This window comes from Lissotriton helveticus, chromosome 4_1, assembly GCF_964261635.1.
Source record: "Lissotriton helveticus chromosome 4_1, aLisHel1.1, whole genome shotgun sequence".
Classification (NCBI taxonomy): domain Eukaryota; kingdom Metazoa; phylum Chordata; class Amphibia; order Caudata; family Salamandridae; genus Lissotriton; species Lissotriton helveticus.
Window position 1 is genome coordinate 1,125,246,867 of NC_136063.1, and position 24,170 is coordinate 1,125,271,036.

The 24,170-nt window shown below is 43.0% G+C and overlaps 1 protein-coding gene across 3 annotated transcripts in view; it reads left to right on the forward strand.

The window, feature by feature from the left end:
• The window catches only part of TMEM245 (transmembrane protein 245), an 894,766-nt gene that overhangs the window by 418,633 nt on the left and 451,963 nt on the right, over positions 1–24,170 (forward strand). For all 3 annotated transcript variants that reach the window (XM_078687734.1, XM_078687733.1, XM_078687735.1), the window contains exon 6: positions 15,378–15,547. In XM_078687734.1, coding sequence (XP_078543860.1) covers positions 15,378–15,547 — 170 coding nt within the window. The remainder of the gene's footprint in view (positions 1–15,377; positions 15,548–24,170) is intronic.

Here is a 24,170-nt window from a genome sequence, read left to right on the forward strand (position 1 = left end):
TACAACATTTATTGGGTGACTGGCTATGTCCTTCATACATGGCTTCCTTTTCACTCCCTTATATGTACCAAGTACCAAAACTGTAATATCTTTTTCCTTCCAATTTGCCATTAGGATATTTGTATTGATGCAGCAGTTGTGTTCTACTGCATATATTGTGTTTGTTACAGTATTTTATGTGGCCAGAAGGTATTTGTATGTGTGACTTTCACCTTAGCCGATCCTGTATTTGATACCTTCTTGCTTTCTTCCACCTTTGCTCTGTGTTGGCTTTTTTTTTTAGTACTTTCAGGCTTAAGAAGTAATGTAGTTGTTGAGGGCATATTTTCTCAAGTCGACCCACACAGTTGTGCCTTTGTAAACTGGGGCTTTCGTTTTGTTACAAAGTCTAGTATTTATACATCTTTTGCTATGAGAACTTAGTGTGGCTTCTCTGCTGCAGGATATTTTTAGAAGCTCATCTTAATACAGGATCTTTTTGTAAAAGGAGAAGGCGGTAAGTCTCACATATTAACAGAATTTTTGTTCACGGGGACGGGCGGGGAACATGGTGGCCAGCTAGCACGTTACGGGCAAGCTCATTTCTCTCTGGCATATACACATAAATCAGCCTATTCTGCTACCAAGCCTCTGAAACGTACATCAAACTCGACCTTTGTGGCCTTTTGCCTGGACCCCTAGGTTGTACATAGAGCCTGTGTGGTGGCTTCAGGCTCTCTGTGGACACTTGCTGCTCCACAGATACAGTGGTATCGTAGCGCAGCAGCCAGCAGCCCGTATCACCTTCTGGGGATTGAAGGTCGTAGCCGGCAGAGACAGCACAAGCCGACTGGAATTGTACAGCACATCTGAAGGAGCTGAAGGGGCAAGGGGAGAAAACGCTGTTCAAGTGTGCCAGGGCTGGGGCCAAGAAAGAAAGGAGTCAAACGGGGGTGAAGCCCTCTACTTCGGGGAAAGCTGGAGCCCAAAAAGAAAGACAAATGGTCAGATCAACAGAAGCAACATCTATTGAAGCCACCTCCCCAACTACAGTAACAGGTAAAAATAGATACTCATTGAGGAATGCTGGGTGTGGGGTATTGCAATTAGAGGGTGTGTGGAAAAACGATAATGACCAGAACTTAAAAAGGGTAATTATCTCTCAAATCCTAATTATCTCTCCCACACTTGCTGTACTTACGAACACCCAAACCCAGATCTCATCTCATATAGAGAATCAATCTGGGAACCAGAGAGACACCAGAACGTCATAAGGTATAACTAATATTTTAGGAGGGAAAGTTAAAATCGCCCCATCATCATGGTCATATTTTAAAGTCAGAGAGACTGAACTCCAGGATAGTATGCCTAAGCCAAGTCATACAGACCTTCCCCCAAATATGGGCTCAACCAAGCTCTTTCATGTTTCTGAGACAGAAATAACTAGGGACCTGGATCTTCCTCTCTCAAACTATATTCTTGGTGCTCTCGGAAGACCTCACATTAGACAACTCAACCGGGGAGGGGGTTACAAGCGACCTCTTGCAAAGAAGGCATAGCTTCTTCTAATAGCACAGAGATTATAGACACAGATTCTATACTGCTCTCACTGTCAAGAGATAGCAAAGAAAAATGAGCAATTTCCGAGAACAATCAAGCAAAAATTCAGGAGTCCCGTGAAAATCTTGAGATCAAAAGGGCAGACATTACGGAAAGACTATCCACAATAGAAACCTTACTCAGGGTACTGCAGGAGAAGGTTAAGTTTAACTATAGGAGATCCAAGTTTTAAAAGCTGGAGAAAAAGAACTCAAAGAAAAACTGGAGTTGTTAGAAAATAACTCTGGAAGGAACAACTTAAGGCTTCTAAATATTCCAGAGGGGGCAGAAGACTGAAATTTAAAAAGCTTTGATACAGACTTGCTTTAAGAAAGTATCCCGGAACCTACTGTTTTTGATCTGAAACAAGACATTCAAAGGTTTTATCGGGACCCATTCAAGAAAAATCGTTTAGGAGAAAAACCAGGGAAAATCTTAATACATTTCTGCACCTATAGAATAAAAGAGTCAATTCTCACAGCAGCTCTTAAGGTCAAATGCTTCTAGAATAATGTTTGGTCCTTTATTATAAGGTCAAATATTGCAAAAGGGACACAAAATCGTCAATGGGAGTTAGGGAAATATATTCAAGATCTGAAAGCATTGGGGGGGCGAATGCATAGGTAAAATTCTTAGCATCACTAAGGGTCATGTGGAATAATAAAATGTACAACATGAAGGAGGTGCCCGAGGGCTTGATTAGTCCGATTAAAACGCATAAAGGTCTATAGAAAGGTAAACCCAGGAGTAAGAGCTCAAGGGGTATACATGAACTACCCCGTTTGGATACAGTGAGGGTTCCCCAGGCTGGGCAAGGGTGGGGTGGAGAAAGAAGGGTCACACATGGACAGTTGTTTTGAGCCCTGGGTAGGGAGCATATGGGAAAAAAATAAAAAAAGTTAAAGTCCTCGTTTATGTCACTAGGTTGAGTACTAGCAAGGGGTGGCCTGCCCAAATATATATAAAATGACAACAAAGGAAAAGAAAAAGACCCATGAAATAAGGGTATTGACTTGGAACGTAAATGATGTAAGGGTTAATAGCATAAAAAGGAAGATCCTGGAACTATGTAAACTCTCTAATAATAATATTATTTTACTACAGGAAATGCACACGCGCTGTGATGAATGGGACAAGGTCCAAAAGAGGCACAAATGGATCACTCCATTTTCCTGCACTAGTCAATCTTGCAATGTGAAAGGGGTGGCGATTCAATGTAAAAGCTCGACGAAAGTTACGATAGTGCCCCATTGCAGATCCAGGGGACACAAGTTAGGATAGAGAGCTCCATTGAAGATCCTGAGGGCCGATGGTCAATCAGCAATGTCAAAATACTCAGCACTGGGTATACATTTGTAGGCTACTATGGGTATAATGTATATGGCCCGTTCCCAATTACGGAACTATAGAAACATATACTTGATACAAGGTACCACATAATTATAGGGAGGAGATTTCAATACACTGTTGGACCCAGTTCTGGAGAAATCCACAGCTCGACCAACTGCAAATTCACCAAAAATTAGGGAGAGTACGCATCAATTAATAAAAAGGCACAGGACTGGTAGATATTTGGAGATTAAGGGCAGGCCAGAGGAAAGAATGTACTTACCAGAACAAAAAATACTCTCATGCTTCTAGGATAGACTTATTTTTAACAGATATAGCACTAAGTAAAGATATCAAATATATTTGATCATGCTATAGTAAAATTGGAGCTCTCTTTTGAGAATCTCCAACCCCAGTTTGGATGGACCCTTAAAAAAAACCTTTTAGGGGAGCAAGAAGTTACAAATGACTTGAAGAAAGGCACTGATGAAAATGAGAAAGATTTGGCAAACTGTGTACATGCTAGCACATAATTAAAGCTTCCTAGCAAATTAAAAAAGGTTAAGGGACATTTAGCTGAATATTTGGAGGACAGGGTGCAGAAGTGGTGGAATGCTAGCAAGCTGGCACATTACGAGTATGGGGATGGGTGTGGAAAACTGTTAGCCTGGAAAACAAGGCAATATAGCATCCGGAATGAGATTAAGGAAGTATTATTTATCGCCACCAAAGAACAATGCCTGATAGACCATAATATTGGGAGGGCGTTCGTGGGCTTCTTCCAGGATTTATATACTGATGACACAAAAACAACACAAGCAGAAGTTAAGGAGTGAATACAGCTGGATATCCTTGCCTGATTAGATCTAAAGAAGCACGTTCCCTTAACCATAAAATAACTCCCTTGTAAATTGATAAACCACTTAGAGGATTAAAGAAGGGGAAAGCCCCAGGTCCGGACGGTCAATCTAATGAATTATACAAGGCATGAAAGGAGGAGAGCACTCCGTTTCTTATTAAATTGTTGAACAACATTTATACTGACTATCTACCCCTTCCACCCTCATGGAATGAGTAGGTAATGACACAGATCCTAAAACCCAATAAAGATTAAAATAAAATTGTGAGTCGTATAGTACAATATCCCTTTCTTAACAATGACTACACAATATACACACAAATACTCACCAAAAGATTGGCTAGTGCATTAGGAGATATTGTACTTGACAATCAAAAAGGCTTCATGAAACACAGGCAGCTCCACGATCCAACTCAAGATTTGGTAAGTGCAATTGATTTGCTTTGGTAACAAAAGCTCCCTTAACTATTATAAGGGTGGAATCTCCAAAGGCTTTCGACAGAGTCAGCTGGCCCTATTTGTAGAAAGTAATTAAGCACAATGGTCTAGAGGATAATTTCCTTAAAGCAATTAGATCTATATACAACACTCCTAAAGCAAGGGTATTGGTCAACGGCTCTCTCACTTCACAGTTTCATATAGGTAGAGGCCTCCAGGCAAGGCTGCCCACTGTTGCCCTTGTATATAGAACCATTGACCAGAAGAAAAGGGGCAGAACAGACAATCTTGCCCTTCCATCATTTAGACTAGGTCAAAAAAGAAGCTCTATACAATTTATACACATGACTGTAAAGCGTCACTCCCTATAATAATGGAATCACTGGGTGACTTTGGGAGAGTCTCCAGCTTCCTAGTCAACGAGGATAAGACCGAGATTATGACCTGGAATGGGCCATTGTGAGAAGTTGGCTTGATGTATGATGTCCACAGTTCTGTGGGCACCCTGTATCAGTCTAAACAATTCCTTATGGTGGTGGTTGTAAGTCAACCTTATAGACAAGCTATCCTAGAGGTAGCATGGACTAAGCAGCCTAAAGGCTTAACTCAAGAGGACATGTGAAGCCAGCTGTTTTACCATATGCAATCCTGTAATATCAAATGAAAGGACACCACACAAGTTATATATTATCAAAATATATGTATTTATTCTTAGAATAATCCCCACTACTCTTTATGAGCAATGAAGCACAAGCGTTTAAATAAAAGCACAGTATAACATACAAAAGTTGCACAGTTATGGATGAGGCCGGTGGCCACTCAAACCATATATCAAAAAAGTGGTATAACAATCACTAATCGATCGGGGGTAAGGCCTAGGGCCTTGGTAATCGCTGGGACTACACTGGACTAACAGCAGTTAGGACGGGAGTAGCCCGCGGGATTCGGGTGCAGTGCAGAAAGCACACGCATGCACCAATGCAAAGTCAATGGTGCGTAAAAGTTATCGAGTTACAGTTTTAGGAGTCTTCCGACTGGACTAGAAGGACAAAACTTTAGACTTAGACACTAGAGGTGTAAACCACTACAGGAGCACCGGCGTTCAAGAGTTACCTCACCCACAGGAAGCGGGTGCACAGGTGCAAAGATGTGTCGGGTTTCGTCACGAAGATCTAGGGTGCCTGGAGATGAAGATGCTTCAGGTGTCCAGAAGAGAAGTGTCCGGTGCGATCCAAGGGTGGATCGAAGTTTTAGAGTACCTGAAAGAAGAGGGGACAGAGTCTGGGTCACTAGCCAGTGACCAGGAAGGAACCAGGAAGGAACCAGGCAATGTCGGGCGCAATCAGGTCGATGTCGTGAAGATTGTCTCCGCTGCCACGTGGTCTCTGGGGCACCGAGGATGTCCTGGAGTGAATCACGAGCTGTCCCACGAAGGCTCTCGCTGTGGGCGGTGTCAGCTTCAAGATCGGAGTCAACAGGCCTTGGCAAATGCAACCCACGCGGGATTCGAAGATGGCTTAGTACTCGGACCAGCAAGGTCTGAGCGGGTGCTCCTTTTCAGGGAAGCGAGGGCCAGTCTGGAGCAACCAGACTAGCTGAGCAAATTCAAAGGTTTGTCGGTACTAGGGCCACTAGCCAACGGGCAAGCGACCGGACCAACGCGTCGAGCAGAAAAATGCAAAAGGGCCCCACGCAGCACTCGTCGAGTGTGGAGGGGTGAGCTTCAGTGCACAAGCTGCTCGGGGCTGGAGCTTCTCAGACTCCAATGCACAGCTTCGAGGGAGCCTCGGATGCTGCACGGTCAGCGCTTCGTAGTTTTTCCAAGATGGCCGGCCCCACGCTTCAGGTCGCCTCCACGGGTCTCAGCTCTGCAGGGACTGTGGATCGGGCTGTTAGAAGGCAGGCACGCTGCGTCTTGTCGATCTCTGTCGCTCGAGTTCTGGCGGGAACTACAACAAAGCAAACGTCGAGGTGCTGGATGGTGCCTGTTTGCACAGGGTGGTCACTCCTTGACCACAAGGGAGATTCTTCAGTCTTCCACGTCGAGTGGGATGTCGAAGGGTCCAGAGTTTCGTCTCATAAGTTTCAGTCAGGATAATCTGATGTGCATCTGCACAGCTCCTACTTTTAAGTCAAATCAAGGGGCTGGATTACCTGCTAGGTCCCTCCTATGGGTGGGACCCAGGAAGGGGGTGGTTACACCCGTTTTCCTTTGTCCAGTTTCACGCCAGGACTGGGGCAGGATGGCCCCAGAACCGGTTTGACTGGAATCTGCCCAGGGACACCTTGTGCGCCCCAGGCAGTGTCTAGTTTCTTTCAACCCTCCCTGCTACAATCCACTATCTCCTGTCTGGGGTGGTGTGACACCTCCCTGTGACAGGAAACCCTTTGTCCAGGCGTCCTCTGCCAAGTTTTGGTCAGCAGCAGGAGGCCAGACATGTGTCTGTGGCAGCAGCGTCCATTTTGTGATGCTGGGGCTCTGGTTAGGATTAACCGCGTTTTCAGTAATGTAACATGTCTTCTCCCTCTAGAAGGGTGGGATGCTATCCCCATCACCAGGACTGGCGAGGGGATAGTATTCCAATGTGTATGACACCAAACACGACATGTTTTGATACAGCCATACCAGAGTTGCAATAACCGCGAGGATTATAATGCACTTAAAGAGTATATAGTATGGCAGTATCACTGCAACAGCATTAAGGAATTGGTCCCAACACTGCAGACAGGCTCAGCTCATGCTAGAGCACCATCTCACATAAAACCAAGCACTCTGCCTCCAGGACTGTAAATGCCTGCCATAGGAGTGACTTATAGGTGTCTATGTGTCCAGATATAGGTTTAGACATAGGTATACTATATCTAAGCAAGGGGTGAGTACACAACCTTGCCCCAGCTGTGTGAACAGCCAGTTGTGTCGATTTAAGTACCAGACAGGGGTGGCAAAAGATATGCTGCATCCCCTGGTAGGCCTTGGATGCACCTATGCCCTGGGCACCTATAGTGCACTGTACAGGGGCTGATAAGGTGTCCAGTACCAAATTGGTTATGTACCTATAGTACATGGAGTCCATTTAAAGAGAGATCAGATAGCCTGGGGCCCTGATTAGCAGGATCCCAGGCCAACTAAGTCGAAAACCAGCTAAACACAAGGCAAAAAATCTGGGGTAACCATAGTCAGGTATCCACCTTCTTACAGCCATCTGACAGTCCCCTAGAAAAGTCCGAAATTACATACTTGGGGGTACGCGTGGTTAAAGACTGAGAAACTGGCGTACATAATTTTCAATAGGCTTATGCTGAAAACTAAAAAACTGAAAGAGGTGGGCTCACCTACCTCTTTCCATCTTAGGTTAGAATGAAGTAGTCACAATGATACTGCCAAAATTAACTTTGATTTTTAATACCTTACCACTGCATTTTAAAACAAAATGGTTTGAAGTTACACGGAGAAGTAAGTAGCTTTATGTCGAGGAACAAGAGTGTAAGGATAGCTTGTTAAAAACTCTAGATAATAAAAATAGATGGAGGGATAACACTCCTTGACTTCCAGCTATACTTTCGGGCCTTCTTTCTGAAAAATACAAGACGGATGTTAACTCATAACAATCAACACACATCATTCCGACTCAGGGCGTTAACAAAAAACCTCCATGAAGAAAGCAGCTATTGCCCTAAATGTGATCTAGAGAACACAGATGATGTTCACCTCCTACAGCAGTGTCCAGACATCCAGCTCTTCTGGCAAGAAGTGGGTAATGTGCTAACAGGAATCTTGGGGGGAAAACATAGAGGTAAGCCTTGCTATGATTAATTTTGGGACATTGGCTGGTGAGGGGGCCTCTCGTAAACTGGGGAAATGACAAACTCAGCTGCTCCTTATTTTGATAATTATTGCACGAAAAGAAATATGTTTAAAATGGGTTTCCCTTACACCACACTCTTGCTCAGGTTGGGTGTACTCCGCTAAACTTATTGGTAGCCTGGATTGTTTAAATGGTTCAGCAAAGAGAAAGGAAATGTGAAATCCCTTCATCTCAATCCCTGGTTAAAGCTATGTATAGTAAGGCGGGGTGATCTGATCTCCTAAGAGGCCAGGGCATAAACTATAATTATATCCATAAAAATTAGAGGATTAAGACAAACTTCAACAGAGGAGGAGGATGTCAGTGGCTACTGCAGAGCCCCTTCCTAACAGATTGATTGAAGGAGGCTTGTCAAAGGAGTTTAAACCACTAATGGTTATGCTGCACTCCTAGGTCTCGCCCAGATTATATTCGCCTGCCTATGTCTAATACGAGGACAAAAAGAAAAGACTTTTTGGTCACTGAAGATTGACATTGGACTCCTTGATATGTAGGCGATTGTTGAGTACTGGCTCATTCATTCATGAGAGTAGATAAACCAGGGATAATACTAAATTAAAGTTAGTTCTTTTTTTCTAGACCCTAATGATACTAAACACAAATGTTTAAAAAAAAAAAAAAAAGGCAAACCTGCTCCTGAAGCACCATCTCCAAGTCAATGATTGACCTACATGGAGTCCTCTGGAGTTGTAGGTGTCTCAGGTCATAGGGCCACATGTATCATGCTTTTTTGAGGTCGTAAACGGCCCGATTCACGACTGAAAAAAGGCTTTCCCTATGTACGAAACCCTGTTTTGGATTCGGTAACCTATTACTGAATCACAAAATGAGTTTGAGATTCGCTATTAGGAAGGGCCATGTTTCGGGTGTGTTTAGGGCGTCCCTTCCTAATACCGAATCTGATCGGTATGTAGGCATGTTTTGTGACTGAAATGCTGTGGCAAAACATTCACATTTTACCACCTACTTCAAGTAGGTGAAAACCCATTTGCAAATGGGAAGGGGTCCCCAAGAAAATTACTCATTAATATCAATCCCTATATGAAACTATTGGAGCTTCATACATTTGTAATAGCAATTAACTAATTGCGATTTGCAGATAAATGCTGTTAGGTCATCGCTATTACAAATGCTGATACATATGGCCCAGAGTCTCTGTTACTCTGGATGATGATCATTTGGTATGTAGAGTATTTAATCAATTTGTTCTACTATCGGTATTGTTACAAAGATGTTATGTGGTTCACACTAGAAAAGGTAGGACCGCGTATTAAGACAGCCATTTACACCAACAGAGACTACTGGCCCAATTCCTAGCTAGCTCACAGTGCCTCACCCTAACCTTCATGGGGTGGCTGGTGATTTTGGCAGCCTCAAACATGACATTCTTATCCCCAAGGGAATCGTGGAAACAGATCCTACCCCTTTTGGTTGTTTACTTATGCATGCCCTTGATAAACGCAAAAAAATACGAAGGACATTTTCAGTACATGTATTGAAATAATCGTAATCTTGCATAGAAAGAATGAGCTGCGATTTTTAAGCAGATAAAACAGAGCAAAGTAACCAGCATTATGAACATGGTGAACAGAATAAATAGTCCAACCATGGTTATATCCCTTCCTATTACTGCCCCTACTCTGAGAACATAGTGGGTATACCCTCTGTCTGATCTCTTAGGTTAGCCTGAGACCCCATACCTGTGTGACTTGGTGTGGAGTAGGATTGGCAATCCCTCTCTGCAGGATCAGAATTGAAGATCAGGGTTAGCGGACCTGCATGTCGAACACAGCCTTTGTTTCAGGGCCATTGTGGCTGTAGTGCACCTCTGACCCTTAAAGGGGCAGTGCACTGTTTATATAATAAAACCACTGTGTTAAAGGTACAACTCTGATGCACTGATGTGTCTAGATCTTAGAAGCTGTCTGCAAGTGGGAAACGCAAACACTAGGATATCCTGTTCTGTTCTTAGCCTTGAGCAAAATGTACAGACTATGTAGCAAAAAGTCTTTCTAAAAACAAGCAGCAACTACAGCGTCTCCTTAGAATAGTATTGTGCAAACAAAACATGTACAAATATTATAGCTAAAATGAAGTCTGCTAAAATATAAAACCAAAATGGAGAACCAAAGTGGGTCCAAGAGGTCTTCACTACAAACGTGCAATATGACCCCTCTCTCTTACCATACCAGAAGAAAGTCCTGTATTGAGAGTGGTGATCATTTCTCCCAAAGACTCATCAGGGTGTAAGCTACCACCCAGGTTAGCAAACACACAAGACAAATTTATTCATATTCTGTTGACTTTTATTATATGCCAACATTTTACAGAATATATGGCGCAATTATATTGATAATAGCACACATAAGAAGGTATTCATAATGAAAAAACTGGCATGATCTGGTTGTGTGCGTGGGTATATGTATATGTGTATATAAATTGACTGAAAAAGTGATGTCAGTGAACATGTCATGAGTGATGTAATATGTGAGGTATAAGCAGTGCATTACCGGGGCATAAGTTATAGTTGGCTCAGGTAACTAGAACTGCTGAATTTCTCTGGTTTTGTATGTGTGAAATTTGACCCCAACTATAACGTCCCTGTAATGATTGTTTTTTTAGTACATTTTGAAGGTTTTTTCCATTCTATTTCCTAACTATATATAACCTCTCCCATGGGCTGAAGCATGTATTATGCCACCAATGAGAGGCCATGTAAAATGGAACTAAAGTCCTGCCATTGCAGCCTGTGTAAGTTGGTGCATGCACCACTTACGTAAGATATAGATTTACTAGATCTAGGGGGCACTACTATTAAAACCTAGAAGTCACCCCTTTAGCAGGCCTTAACAATCCTGAAGGCAGGGTGCTTGGTTCTAAGTGAGAGGGTGCCACTGTATGAGTAGGACATCCCTGCAGCCTACGGAGTCCATTCTCCCGGGTTGTTAGTGCTGCAGCCATTTACAGCATATAAAGCAGCATTATGCGACCGCGTGAGGACCAACTCTAAAACGGCTGAAAGTAACCCTATCATGTTTGGTGACATCCACACCGGTAACCGGTGTGGGAGGTATGATTCCACTCCTCATAAATGAGCTTTGTGAGATCCCTGGTGTTCCCGGTACCAGCCTTCTAGTCCCGGGCAGCCCAAAATGGTTGCTGCCGACCAGAGACAAATTTCTGCCCTCCTGCTGCTGAGCCAAGTTCGAGCAGGGGAAGGCAGAACAGTATGCATCCTGTCACAGGGTGGTGTGACCACCTCCCAGACAGGATTAATCTATTGCCAGCAACCGAAAGTCTGCATGAGGAGCACATTTGGTGTCCCTGTGCATAATCCAGTTCAAACCAGTCTTGAGAGCTGTTGGCCCCTGCTATGGCGCAAAACTGGACAAAGGACATGGGAGTAACCTCACCCCCCCCCCCCCGTCCAGACCCTCCCCTAGGACGGTGCCCTGAATCTGTCCAACCCTGGACACTCTGGACTTCGTTTGGGCCTGACTTCATTGTCCTCTCAATTTGAAGTATTGTCTGTGCTCTTGCACCATATATGCTCCGTGCAGCACCTGTGGAGCATCAAGGACAACTGAAGATATCTCCCTTGGAGTGAAGGAGTCACTCCCCTGCACGGGCAGGCACCACATCTCAACTGACCGGTCTGCTGCTCCTGAGCTCCTTCAGACTCCGAAGGCTCCGGCAACACAGGCGGTGGGTTTTGAAGTCTCTCGAGGTCCAAGCTGCCCTCTCACCAAGTTTGAGGTCAGAATCCCTCTTGGGGGCTGCAATACCTGTACCCCTGTGCACTGCGTTCATTTGAAAGTGCATAGGCTTGTTGGTGCTTCCAGAACAAGTGCACTGGGCTCCAAGTAGCCCCAACCTCTGGCACCGTTTCGTACAAAGACCTTCTGCCTCCTCGCACCAACTGCTCCGTGGGTTTTTGCTTTGTGAAACTGCTCGAGGTCCCCTCGCGACTCCTGTGCCTCCTGCCTGTGGGTCCCCTTGAGAGTCAACTTTGCTTTTCTTGGGCTACTCTGGTTGCTCCAGGCCTTCCCTGTCTCCCCTGTGTTTAGTGAGTCTTCTGTACCTTGCTGGTCCGAACTGTATCCTTCTTTGACCTTCTGCGTGGGTTGCCACTGCCAAGGCTTTTTGGTGCTCCAGCCGGACGCCGACCCCTCAACACTCGAAATCCTTTGTGGGACAGCTCACATCTGGCTCATGGTCGACGTCTCCTGGTCCCTGTGGCTGTAGAGTCAAGAACCCCATCAACACACCAGAAGCGCCGGACATCGGTGGATATTCGTCTACCGAGCCCTTGGTCACTCCTGAGTGACCCAGACTCTGTCCCCTCTACTTTCATGTACTTTTCAACAAGAATCCACCTTTGGATTTCATTTGACACTTTTCCTCCTTCCAGCAGTGGCTCTTCTTCGAAGTCCTCCATTGAGTTTGACAGCGGTTTCTGACACCACTATAGCCCTATGCACTTGGCTTCCCTAAGATAGGTACCTCTGGTATTATGGTAGCAGGTGGGTTGGCTCTCCAACCACCTAAGTTCTACTGGGTTTCTTTGAAGTCCACTTGGAAGGTTCCTTAAACTGTGAAAAATTAAACCGCGACTCTCCCATAGAATTGTACGGCCCACGCGGTCGTGTTCCCACACTGCACCCGTCCTCCATGGGGTCCCTGCTTACCCACCTTGGGTGGTTCCTTGGGGTTCCAGCGATTCTACATCCCCTAGACACTGTCTTGACTCGAGTTGTGGTTCTTATACCACTATTTTAGTATATGGTTTGGTCTCCCCCTGGAGCCCACTGTGTATTTGTGCTACTTGCGATTGTTTCTGTTCTACAGTATTGTGTGCTTTGTGAGTATCTTCCTGCAGAAGATACTGTGTCATGCTTAAAGAGTGTGATATAAATAAATACATATGCTTATAACTACTGTGTGGTCCAAAACTTGGGACTGTGGAAAGTGTTCGGAGTACTGAGAGGAAACCAGGACTTCTTGCCTATCCACCCAAGGTGCAGTGCCAGTCGGCCTGACTTTGCTGTAGCTCCTGCCACATTCTTCTCTACTGCAGCGAATCCTGTTCAGCAGCTCCTAGTAGAAGCGGTATTCGGCCTTGAGAAGCCCTTATCGGCTATAGAATTCTGGTTCGTCCTGCTGTAGATTTTTGACTTCCATAAAAGAGACAAAGTCCGAACATAGAAATCTTCAGCTCAACTTTGTCCAGCGGCCCCTCGACAACGACACCTCCTCCACAGACACTGCCAGCTGCCTTGCCTCAGTAAGCTTTACCTTTTCAGACATTTCTTATCAAAATAGTCTTCTAAGTCTGAAGCTAATCTGAGACTGGGTCTAATCCACATCATGTATCTGAACCACTTTCCATCGCGGTGAGCCATAACTTTCGAATTTGCCCCAGTGTCATACAACTGGAGGTCCGTGGTTTGCACTTTGATGTCTTAGTCACTATTTTTCACTTTAAGCTTTAGAAATTCACAACTCCAGTTCTACTGGTGGGGTTTTTCTCATTTTGGTGTAAAATAATCTATTAAAATGTACTCTCTTTTTTAAAATTGGTGTGGGAATTTTCTTGTGTTGTATTATCACTTTATTACTGTTTGAGTGCTGCATAAATACTTTACACATTGCCTCTAAGTTAAACCTGACTGCTTTTGTGCCCAGCTACCAGGGACTTTTGCTTTATTTTCTTGTGAAAAGACCAAGGGTGCTCTCTGAGTTGACTGACTCGAGAGCTCCGGGTGGCCTACATGTGAAAGCCACATAGTTAACCGACTAGCCTTCTAAAGCAACCTAAGAATGATTTGGGTAACCAGATCTAAGGTCCACTAGATTGAAAGCTTCTCAACTGAGATGAATGTGATACTTAACAATCCTGAGTGACCCCAGAGACCGGTCCATCATCCACCATAGGAATTGGGTATAGAGATCGTCTGCAAAGGGTGACGGGCATCAAATTTCACAACTGTTTGCAAACAGTCAGTGACTGGATGTCTCAAAATTGCCTGAAGTTAAACTCTGGGAAAACTTGTTTAGAAACCAATTTTCCTTTAGGTCCCCCTCGTGGTGGCCTCAGGAGCTGGGCACCCTCCTGACTCCGGTCAGTAAAGTCTTTAACCTCAGATCATTCGTTGATGACCTACTAACATTTGGTGTTCGGGCTAATGCTGTCATGTCCGCTTCTTTTTACACCCTCAGGACCCTAAGGAATATCCTTCCCTACATCCCTTCAGACCTACAGAAAACAGTAGTCACATCCACGGTCCTTTCGAAAATTGACTCCTGCAATGACCTCTACACAAACATGCATCAGCAACATTTGAACAGATTGCAAACCCTGCTAAATGCAGTGGCACAACTGTTGATAGGGATCCCTAAATTTAAATCTTCTTCTGTGGCATTATTAAAGCTGCACTGGCTGCCAGTCAGACAGACTTTATACCACCTTAGATTACCTTCAAAGGCCTGCATGGACTAGGACACGACTATTTGAAAAAGAAATTCAAATGGTATTTACGTCAAAGGATGTTATGATCCTCCATAACCAAAAATACTACGGTTTCAAAATTCAGACACTCCTCTTAGGGTGAAGTTTTATGATCTGTGCATCCAAAACTTAGAACTCCTTGCCCCTTCATATCAAATCCATGAATAATCTGCTCCCTTCAGGGAAAGCTTTATCACATAGCTTTTTATGTCCCAGTGAGCTTCTTTGTACTAAGTTTCAGTTGAGCTAGCACCAAGACACCGATATGTGCGCTCTAGAAATAAATGTAATATAACTTGTTCCTGTAAAACTAAACTTGTTCTTACTAATGTCCTTATTTGTGGATTACTGTCTCCTACAATGTCTGTAATAGAAATGACATTTTCCCAACAGGTAGCTTCACTTCTCCGGTTGCATTCGTTCTGTCAATGGGTCTGAATTAACTAGGTCACCTGGAAGGAATTCAGTATTTCTATTGAGTCCTTAGCCTAATAAACCATTAAGGAATGGTGGGGTTGTCAGAACCAGTAAATTGGATAAGGTAATGACGCTGAGAAAGATATCGACCTGTGTCATACTATCTTCATGTTCATCCTTTTTCTTTGAAAGTCTTTGCTTGGGTCAAAGATAAAATGAAAAAAAGACATTTTAGAGGGTGAGTGGTGGGAGTGGCTGATCACTTTTTTTGTTAATTGAAGATTTAACTTTTTTTTTTTTTAGGATTCCAGTAGAAATTGTAATTGTTTTGTGCACTGCTGTGCTAATCCCTGAAATTAATGATTTGGTTTTCTGTTTACAGTGTGGGCTGTGAAGAAATTAGTAGTTCACTTTGGAGCAGTCAACTTCATACAGAAGCGCTTTGGTCCTTGGTGGGAAATGGTCGCAGATTTTGTGAAGGAACGGCAGGATGCTCTAGCTCCCCGGCCCATCAAAGGACTTGGAAAATTCCTTCTCAAAGCTGACAGCAAGGTATTTATGTTGTTTATAAAGTATTTTGCCTGCTAATCACACCTTGTTGCTCAACAAATTTTCTTGGGTGCTTCACTGATGTCTTTGTCAGGCATTGTCTCCTAACATTGTTCTTTTTTTTGACTGTTTACTCCATATTTTCAAGCTAATAAGCCTCACATTTTATTCAAAAGGCTACCTGTTTATGACGCATTCGATTCTGTAGACAATTTAAAGGACTCTTGCTTCAAATTTATGGAACCGGACCTTTTTGATGGATAAGGCAGTGATTGCACACATAGTTTGTCGGAAAGTTGACTTTGTTTGAATAACAAAGAACCTAAACCTCCTTGAATGTATCATTAATGCCAAAATACTAATGTTAAGAAAAAATTACCCTGACACGGGGTAATAGAGGTTAATACTGTCAGTAAAAAACAATGGACATCATTCATGACCGTATACAACTGCTTGAGTGTTCAATTAACATACTTCATGAATATTTCCCTTCTTGCTTGTACTACCAATACAGAAGAACAATTATTCTCATTAGTGACCTGTAGCAAGGACTGAAAGTAACCCCTATGTGCTGGATGTATCTGCTTCTTTCCCAAAGCTGTGTAAGAACTATATTGTTCATGTTGTCCATGCGCACTCTTGTTAGGAAAAGTACCTCAGTCACAGGGGTTCCCACAACCATTAAGCATGTAAATGTTACCATTAAGGTGGAGGATAAGACCCATGCCTTTCCTCGCTCCTTCTGGACAATCTCTCTACCTGCAGGACAGGCATACGCCTTCGCTCTCTCAGCAGGCAGGTGCTCCTATTCTCCTGTAGGAAGTTAAGGTTTCAGGTGATGTTCCCTTACCTCTGAGAGACTTGATATCAGACCCCAGCCTTGGTTGCACAGCAGTCTTTTGAGTACTCTGTGGAGGACTTGGAAGTGGAACAGTCTGGAATGGTTCGGGTTCCACTTTTCTACACAACAAGACAGAGGCTTACAGTCCCAAACTGTAGAACCGGTAGTTTCCCAATTCAAATGTCCTCCTCAGGCTGTTCTCCAGGAACAGCTTTTGTATAATGATGTTTCTCACAGCAGGTAGCACGGGGCTCTCTGCTTCCTCACTTTTCCCAACAGAGTCTGCAGTTCCACCCATCCCCTCGCCATCCATCAAAGGGCAGTTCTCAGGAAGACAATATGCAGGTCCTTGCTAAGCTAAGGGTCTTGTAGAATTTGTAAAGACAACTCTCTCTTCATCCTCCTCGCTTCAGTGTCTTGGTCCTTTTCCTCCAGCTACAAGACTGCAGGCAATCCTATCTGGGAACACAGTCTTCATTTTATGTGTGCTAGGCTAAGGCAGGAGTATCCAAAACGGATTCCACTTACCTCCATCAGTCGGACTGACTCCTCGTGCAGGTGTTACACCCACCACATGCACACAACCCTTGAGGCGCACACAGGATGCCAGTGCAAGGTTCTGGGCAAACATATAAAAGCAGAACTCAGCCCCAGTGACACAGATAAAAAGTTCTGATCATGCTATTAATTGATTAACTATGGTATGCTACCACTGCCCCTCTATGCATTATGCATACAATAGGTACAGTAGTCCATTGCAAGTAATGAAGACACACTTGGTGCATTATGAATCGGTTGTGAGGGGGGAGGGATCACTTGTCCTGCTAACCTGGATTTTACAGGTAGGTAGTATGTCCCTTGGTAAAAAACCCTCATGCACCTGAGTAGATGTTATGCTGGTAGCGGTATATCTTGGTTCTCCGCTTTATTACTCTCGTGTCTGCATAATCATAGGGTTAGTGGGTATGCAGCCTCCACCAGGAGGTAGTAATCCAAGGTTAAGAGCAGTAGTGGCCAGTGATAAGTGGTGATAATGAGATTAAAAAACTCGGACAGCCAGATTCTAATCTTTATTGTTCTGGATTCGAGTTAATGAAAATATAAAGGATATGCGTGATGAGAATTGTTAAGATTCTCACGCTATCAATTTTCGTGATTAAAAGGTCAACATGTTTCAGCCCTGTTCGCCTTAAGAGGTCAGTGGGCTTTCTTCAGGACCATGTGAGATGTCAGTGGTAAAGGGACATATTAGTCCTTTATACGTTGGAGGTCAATATTGTGCCTTGGTGAAGGTAGTGGGACAAAGAGATAATAGTGTGCATTATGATTTATAGTGCAATTTATAAAATGGCAATACTTTATCGATCGCTACTTCTTGCAGTCAAAAACCACATACTCTGAACTCTGGTTATTAACAATACTCTTGTTTGTTCTATAAAGTCTGACAGTTTCCCTCTCATTTTTGACGTTGATATAAAGACCTATTGTATGGTATTCTTATCTATAAACCTTCTGGTTAGTTGCTCATTATACCAGCTTTGCAATAGGTGGCTGTGCGTTCAACATTTTCTTTTCAGGTACAGTATCTTTCGGTATTATATGTGTGCATTATTGAGTAGCAGAGGAATTGTGTTACCTCTCCGCTAGTTAACAACATTTCTATTCAATTTGGAAGTTCACTTTATCTGATAGGTACTCTTTATCTACCTCTGTTCAATGGGTCAGTTCCATCTAATGGCTATACGGAGGATTTACAGTCTACAATCTAGCGTTTAATATGGAAAGCATTTGCTAGGTATATTAGCCCCAACCAAAGTGCAAAAAACACGCATGCCACGGAAAATTAACATACTGTTAACGATGTCCCCACGTACCTCTGCACTGTTATTAAGTGCTTCTTCAGGTACCAGGGAGTCTCTAGGAGGGCCCTTGTCTAAAAACAAGGGTAATGTGTTAGTAAAGGAATCGGGTACTTATCTTTTAAGGCGCCGGTCTTTATTCCGACATCGCAAGTACCTGGAACTCCTCGCCTCCCGCGCTGCTTGTGCTGACTCTGCCGTCCTGGACCCGGTAGGGTTCGTGAGCTCGGGCGATTGTTAAAATTGCTTCCTTGATTGTAGGCAGTATAGACAGACTATGGAGGGTTCTTCGTGTTAGATAAACCAATATGTTAAGTTTTTAAATATACGTGTCTCAGACGGCAGAGTCAGCACAAGCAGCGCGGGAGGCGAGGAGTTCCAGGTACTTGCGATGTCGGAATAAAGACCGGCATCTTTTTATCTGTGTCAGTGGTGCACCCAGAGCTGATAAAGACAGCAGAATGCCCTGCCAGGGGCATTCGTTTCCCGACAGCTGCCTACCTACATAGGAGTAACTTTCTGACTGCACACTCATCTATTGCTAGTTTGGGCTAGGGGATGGAGTTAATACTACTTTAAGAGCAGAAGTAACATCTACTTCAACATTTGTGTGTTTCAGCAAAAATAAATTAGTATATAGCTCAATTAACTAAAAAAGAACACAAAAATGCTGCAATAAAATTATAAATGCAGGTCCGGAAACATTACCCACCTACCTGTCAGTTGCTTTGCTGAGTCCTTAAGTTGGTGAGAATGTCTCTTGAGTTATCCACTATATAGATGCCTAGCTGTTCAAGAGTTGCCATTTAAGCTTTAAACACAAAAAACCTAGGGGTCTAAGATAAAGGGGTATCTGAAACCCTCAGTCCATAGCGCAAGCTTAATGGAAAAAGATTTTAGGAGTAGGATAGAAAATAACCTGAAATAGAAAGAAGTGTAAGTGATTGTGAAAAAGAACCCGCTTCGTTCTTAGGATACCCATCAAACAATTGTATGATCAATTCTATCATCTGGTCATCCTACAGAGGTAAAGAGTCTAGGTAACCAGTGACAGACACAAGATGGGTATAAGTGCAGTCCAAAAAGGAAATGTGGTGAGAGTAAAATAGGATAGAGGGCAGGGCAGTATTTTTATTAGAAATGTGTCCTCTTCCTAGTTAAAAACAAAACGAACAGTGCACAAATGCAGTATGGAAATAAATCACTGCATTAATGGCCAACATGTTTCAACCTAGCTGGGAAGGACCCAAGGCTTTCATCAGGACCCCTGTTCATTACAATGCTACTGCTTAGTGAAAAACAATATATGTATACCAGTGAAGTAACACAAAAGGATACAACGTGTGAATTTACAGCTCCGCCGTGCAGATGGATCCAATATGTGATCCTGCTCTACCGGGTAGAAGACCTCACCTAACCTGGACTCAAACTCAGGAAAAAAGGAGGCCACGCTCTCTCCGTCGTTACCCCAGACTGTATCTGAGTAAGGGGGAGGCCATTTAAGCTACCAATATCTGAAGAATTATGCACCAGAAATGCTTTTGTGTCGGCTTCTGTGCTGTTCATGCCCATCCTGCTTTTATCCTCACTTGCTTTATATAGTTTGCTGTTTTCTATAGCACGAACATGTTGCCATATAAACACTAGCCACTGCTTTGTCTCCTTCTTTTCTTCAGAAGGAAACTAGAACTTGAAACTCACGGAGTGATCTTTTTCATAGGCATGATTCTCAGGATACGGCTGCTTTCACACAGAGATGTGGCTGACTGTTTCTTCATATTTTAAATATTTCGTTTTTGCTGACACTAGAAGGATGCATGCTCTCCTTGACTCCAGTTTATTCAGAAAACTTCCTTCTTTTTGTCTGATTCACAGCCATTGTGAAACAACTCTGTGAATTGTTCAGCTATGGATTAAAACCAATTGAATTAACAAGGAATCTTGTTTTCAGAATGCTAGACTACTTTAATGTGACGCCCAAAGGTCTGGGGAAGAACTTGATAGGAAGACTACAAACTTGAGAATCAAGCAGACATAAAATGCCTGGACCAAAGTTTTAATGTATCAGCCGAGATCTGAAAGTGCTCTATTGGCTTTCGGAATAGCAGTTGATGCAGCGCTACTCCAGAAATGTCTTATAGAACCTCATCACCTTTCCCTGAAGTATTAAATCATGCATCTACTCATCAGTGGGGCCCATAACACTGTGAGTCACTTGTACACACTTTCTCTCTACCTCATGGATCGGTGTGAATCAAAGGAGAGCTGCTGGTTCATAGCGGAGTGTCTAAATCAAACTAAATATTTATAATGTGTACATCTGCAGTTTAAATTGTTTTTACCATGGTTTTATTAACGAGACAATTTATTCAGACACACCACCATTATTTGTCAATGGATCTGCTAGTAAAATTAGGCTAAGGATGAACAAGACCAGCTTAATTCTTCATTTATCTAATTTTTATTTAAAGAGAATCTTCTAGCATGATCTGTATTTATTCACTTATTTATTCGTTTAATACAAAATAGATTTAAGGAAAAGAAATAATTTTAACTCATGCATTTACATTTCATTTAATTCAAAGCTCAGAAAATAAGCACATTATTATTGTGATTTTAGGACATGAATATTAGCAAAAGACATAATAGTTCCCAAAGTTCATCTCCCTAGTCTCTCTAGCTATTAACCTCATCTAAAGACTCCGTACCCATTCAAGTAAAATGAAAGTTCAGAAAAATTCAAAGTCCTTAAGCCTCAGGAAAAATTCAGCATTCCGGCAGCATGTCAGGATACACAGATGGAAATCGAAGAAGAGAGTTTTTTCTTAAGTCCGGACACACTCTTTTATACACTTTTTTCCTACCTAATCTATCTACGAAAGTAACTATCAGTGTCTCTTAACAGTTCTGATTGGTTAATTCAAGGGGTGGATGAGCATAACCTCATCAACTTATTGTTTAATGTCCTCAAGATCCGCTCAATTAAAATGGTCTTTGTCCGTATTATATCCGCTTCGCTCATGTCCTTTAACTGGTAAGTTGTAGTTCTTTTTCCACGTTTCTCAGCACGGATGTCCATTTTGTTGGCACTCAGCTGGACTTTCGGAGCACACTGCCCATGACCCATTCTGCACAGGCACTGGCTGGACTTAAGCACGCAGAAGTTCAAAATGTCTTAGATTCCGATTACGACTTTGGCGCAGCGGCGATGGAGCAATGCCGCATCCGCTGAGCCAAAGCTGCCCAAGGACTGCCTACCGTATTACGAATTGCAAATGTGCAACTTATTGTCAGGAACACAATTGCTAGTGTCCAAAAACACCCACCTAGGAAGAAGAAGCTAGGTTTTGATTTATATCTTTGTTGGCTGCAGCAGCGCTCCCATTCCGGATTACTTTTGCAGAGACTTTTGCTGGAACTCACATCCATTGGCTTCAACTCAGATCCAAGATGGCGGCGTCACCTAGTGATCCTCAGCGCTATAGTTGTTTTGGATTCCTCTCGAACAGCAGTGGTCTTCCAGCGCGCGAGTGCTAGAAACGTCGCACTTCAACCGTCGCTGAGGAGAGAGAAGTAGCGTTCTCCTTACGCTTCTGCTCTGAGGAGAATATATTAAATTTTTTCTTGTCCCTTTAGACTCTGCCTCCTAGTGGGTCGGTATGCACACTAGGGGTTATTCCCCAGTCCTCTCAGGAGATTAGTTTCTCATCGAAAATCAAAGACTTGCTAAAGACTCTTGTTCCTTCACCAAGGGGAATCTGTAGCGAGTCCGTGTTCCACAGTATTTACAACTCTGCCGTTACAGAGTATTCTTCAGAAGCTCAAGAAAGAATTCGAACTGAAAGGACAGTAAGATTTATTTCCTTTAGAGACTTGAACCTCAGAATAAAGGACATTCAGTCTTAGATTGAAATCTATTTCCTTATGGGTCTTGGTATATCTGTATTTGATAAGGTCAACTGATATTGTTCAGAATAGATACCAGGACAGTTTTACCAACTACACAGACCTTCGGAGAGTGGCTACTCCTTCCAGTAATTCAGGTAGTTAGGAATGAATGGAACAAGTGATTGAAACAAGAAGCCAGGATAGGGTTACAGACTTGTATTTGAAATGCTCTTGTATCCCTCTGAAGGTACTTTTGCTGACGCCTCAAACTGAAAAGGTAGAAATTTATCTCTACTGTGAGTCGGTGTTGACACATACCTGAACCTGGAGGCAGTCTCTCTCTTTATCCCAATCCCCTTTCCCCCGAATTGGTGTGAGGACAGATAGAAAGTGGCCTAGTCCCTAAGTGGCGACTAGGACTCTTAACATGCACTACTAATTGTTGCGTAATACTCAGTTTGAAACAGAATTTTTAATGAAACAATACACTGTTGTGATGTTCTCAATACTGCATCAATACGTCATGTATTTTGCATATGGATGCTTACATAGATGCTATATACATTTCAAATAATTTTAATGATACAAACTTTGTTTAAACAAAAAAAAAATGACAAAACCCAATGCATTTTGGGACACTCGGTCCTTTCATCAGGGGTAATCTGTGGAAAAGAAATGGGAAACATTTCAAGTAATGCACACTTGGACCAACAACACGATGTTCAAAAGGAGGAAACAAGCAATGTCATGTGATAAAGTGACTGATCGTGCACCCTACACCATATAGTGCTGGAGTCAGTGACGCAGTAAAGTGCCCATAAACGTAAACACTTACTGTCTATTCACGAGGGGTGCTAAACACACGGAAAAAAGAAGAACAAATCTATTAAAATCGCTAGTGCAGACCAATGATCCGCGTTTTTCTGTGCGATGAGCCATGTACTTTACGTACCTACTTGAACTGTTCTGGCACGTTAGGGCGCCTTGACGCCAGCGTCTTGGAGTCTAGCCTTCCACGCTCTTTGATGACCATACGAACCATACGGTGATCGTGAATTGGAAAAAGCATATAACCATTGTGAAGGTCAGTTGTATGGTGTGTAGCTCCAGACACTAAATGTCATAGACGGCTGTTTTTAGAGTTTGAGGAACCATTGATATGTTCCACACGCAAACAGCAGCGTGATTAACCATACATCTTGTCATTATTGTTACAGTTGCACCGCTGTTGCTTCGTGCTTTCTGTTTACTCTGCGGCGACGCTATCTGTTTATTCTTTGGTAACGCTGGGTTTACTTCTAGAATGTGGTGAGAGCTAGAGTAAATCTGACTGACTAGTCCATTTAGGAATTTTATGCAACATTGTGGTAACAGGTTATATTTAATCTTCAGGTGCTCAACATTTTTTGACAATAGCAATTTACTCCAAGGAATACATACACGTCGGCACAGTTCAAGTAGGTATGTAAAGTACATGGCTCATCGCACAGGAAAACGCTGATCATTGCTCTGCACTAGCGTTTTAATAGATTTGTTGTTCTTCTTTTTTCTGTGTGTTTAGCACCCCTCGTGTACAGACAGTTAGCGTTTAAGTTTATGGGCACTTTACTGTGTCACTGACTCCAGCACTATATGGTGTAGGGTGCACGATCAGTCACTTTATCACATGACGTCGCTTGTTTCCTTCTTTTGAACATCGTGTTGTTGGTCCAAGTGTGCATTACTTGAAATGTTTCCCATTTCTTTTCCACAGATTACCTCTGACGAAGGGACCAAGTGTCCCAAAATGCATTGGGTTTTGTCATTTTGTTTTTGTTTAAACGAAGTCTGTATCATTGAAATTGTTTGAAATGTATATAGCATCTATGTAAGCATCCATATGCAAAATACATGACGTATTGATGCAGTATTGAGAAAATCACAACATTGTATTGTTTCATTAAAAATTCAGTTTCAAACTGAGTATTACACAACAATTAGTAGCGCATGTTAGAGTCCTAGTCACCACTTAGGGACTAGGCCACTTTCTAGGGTTCAC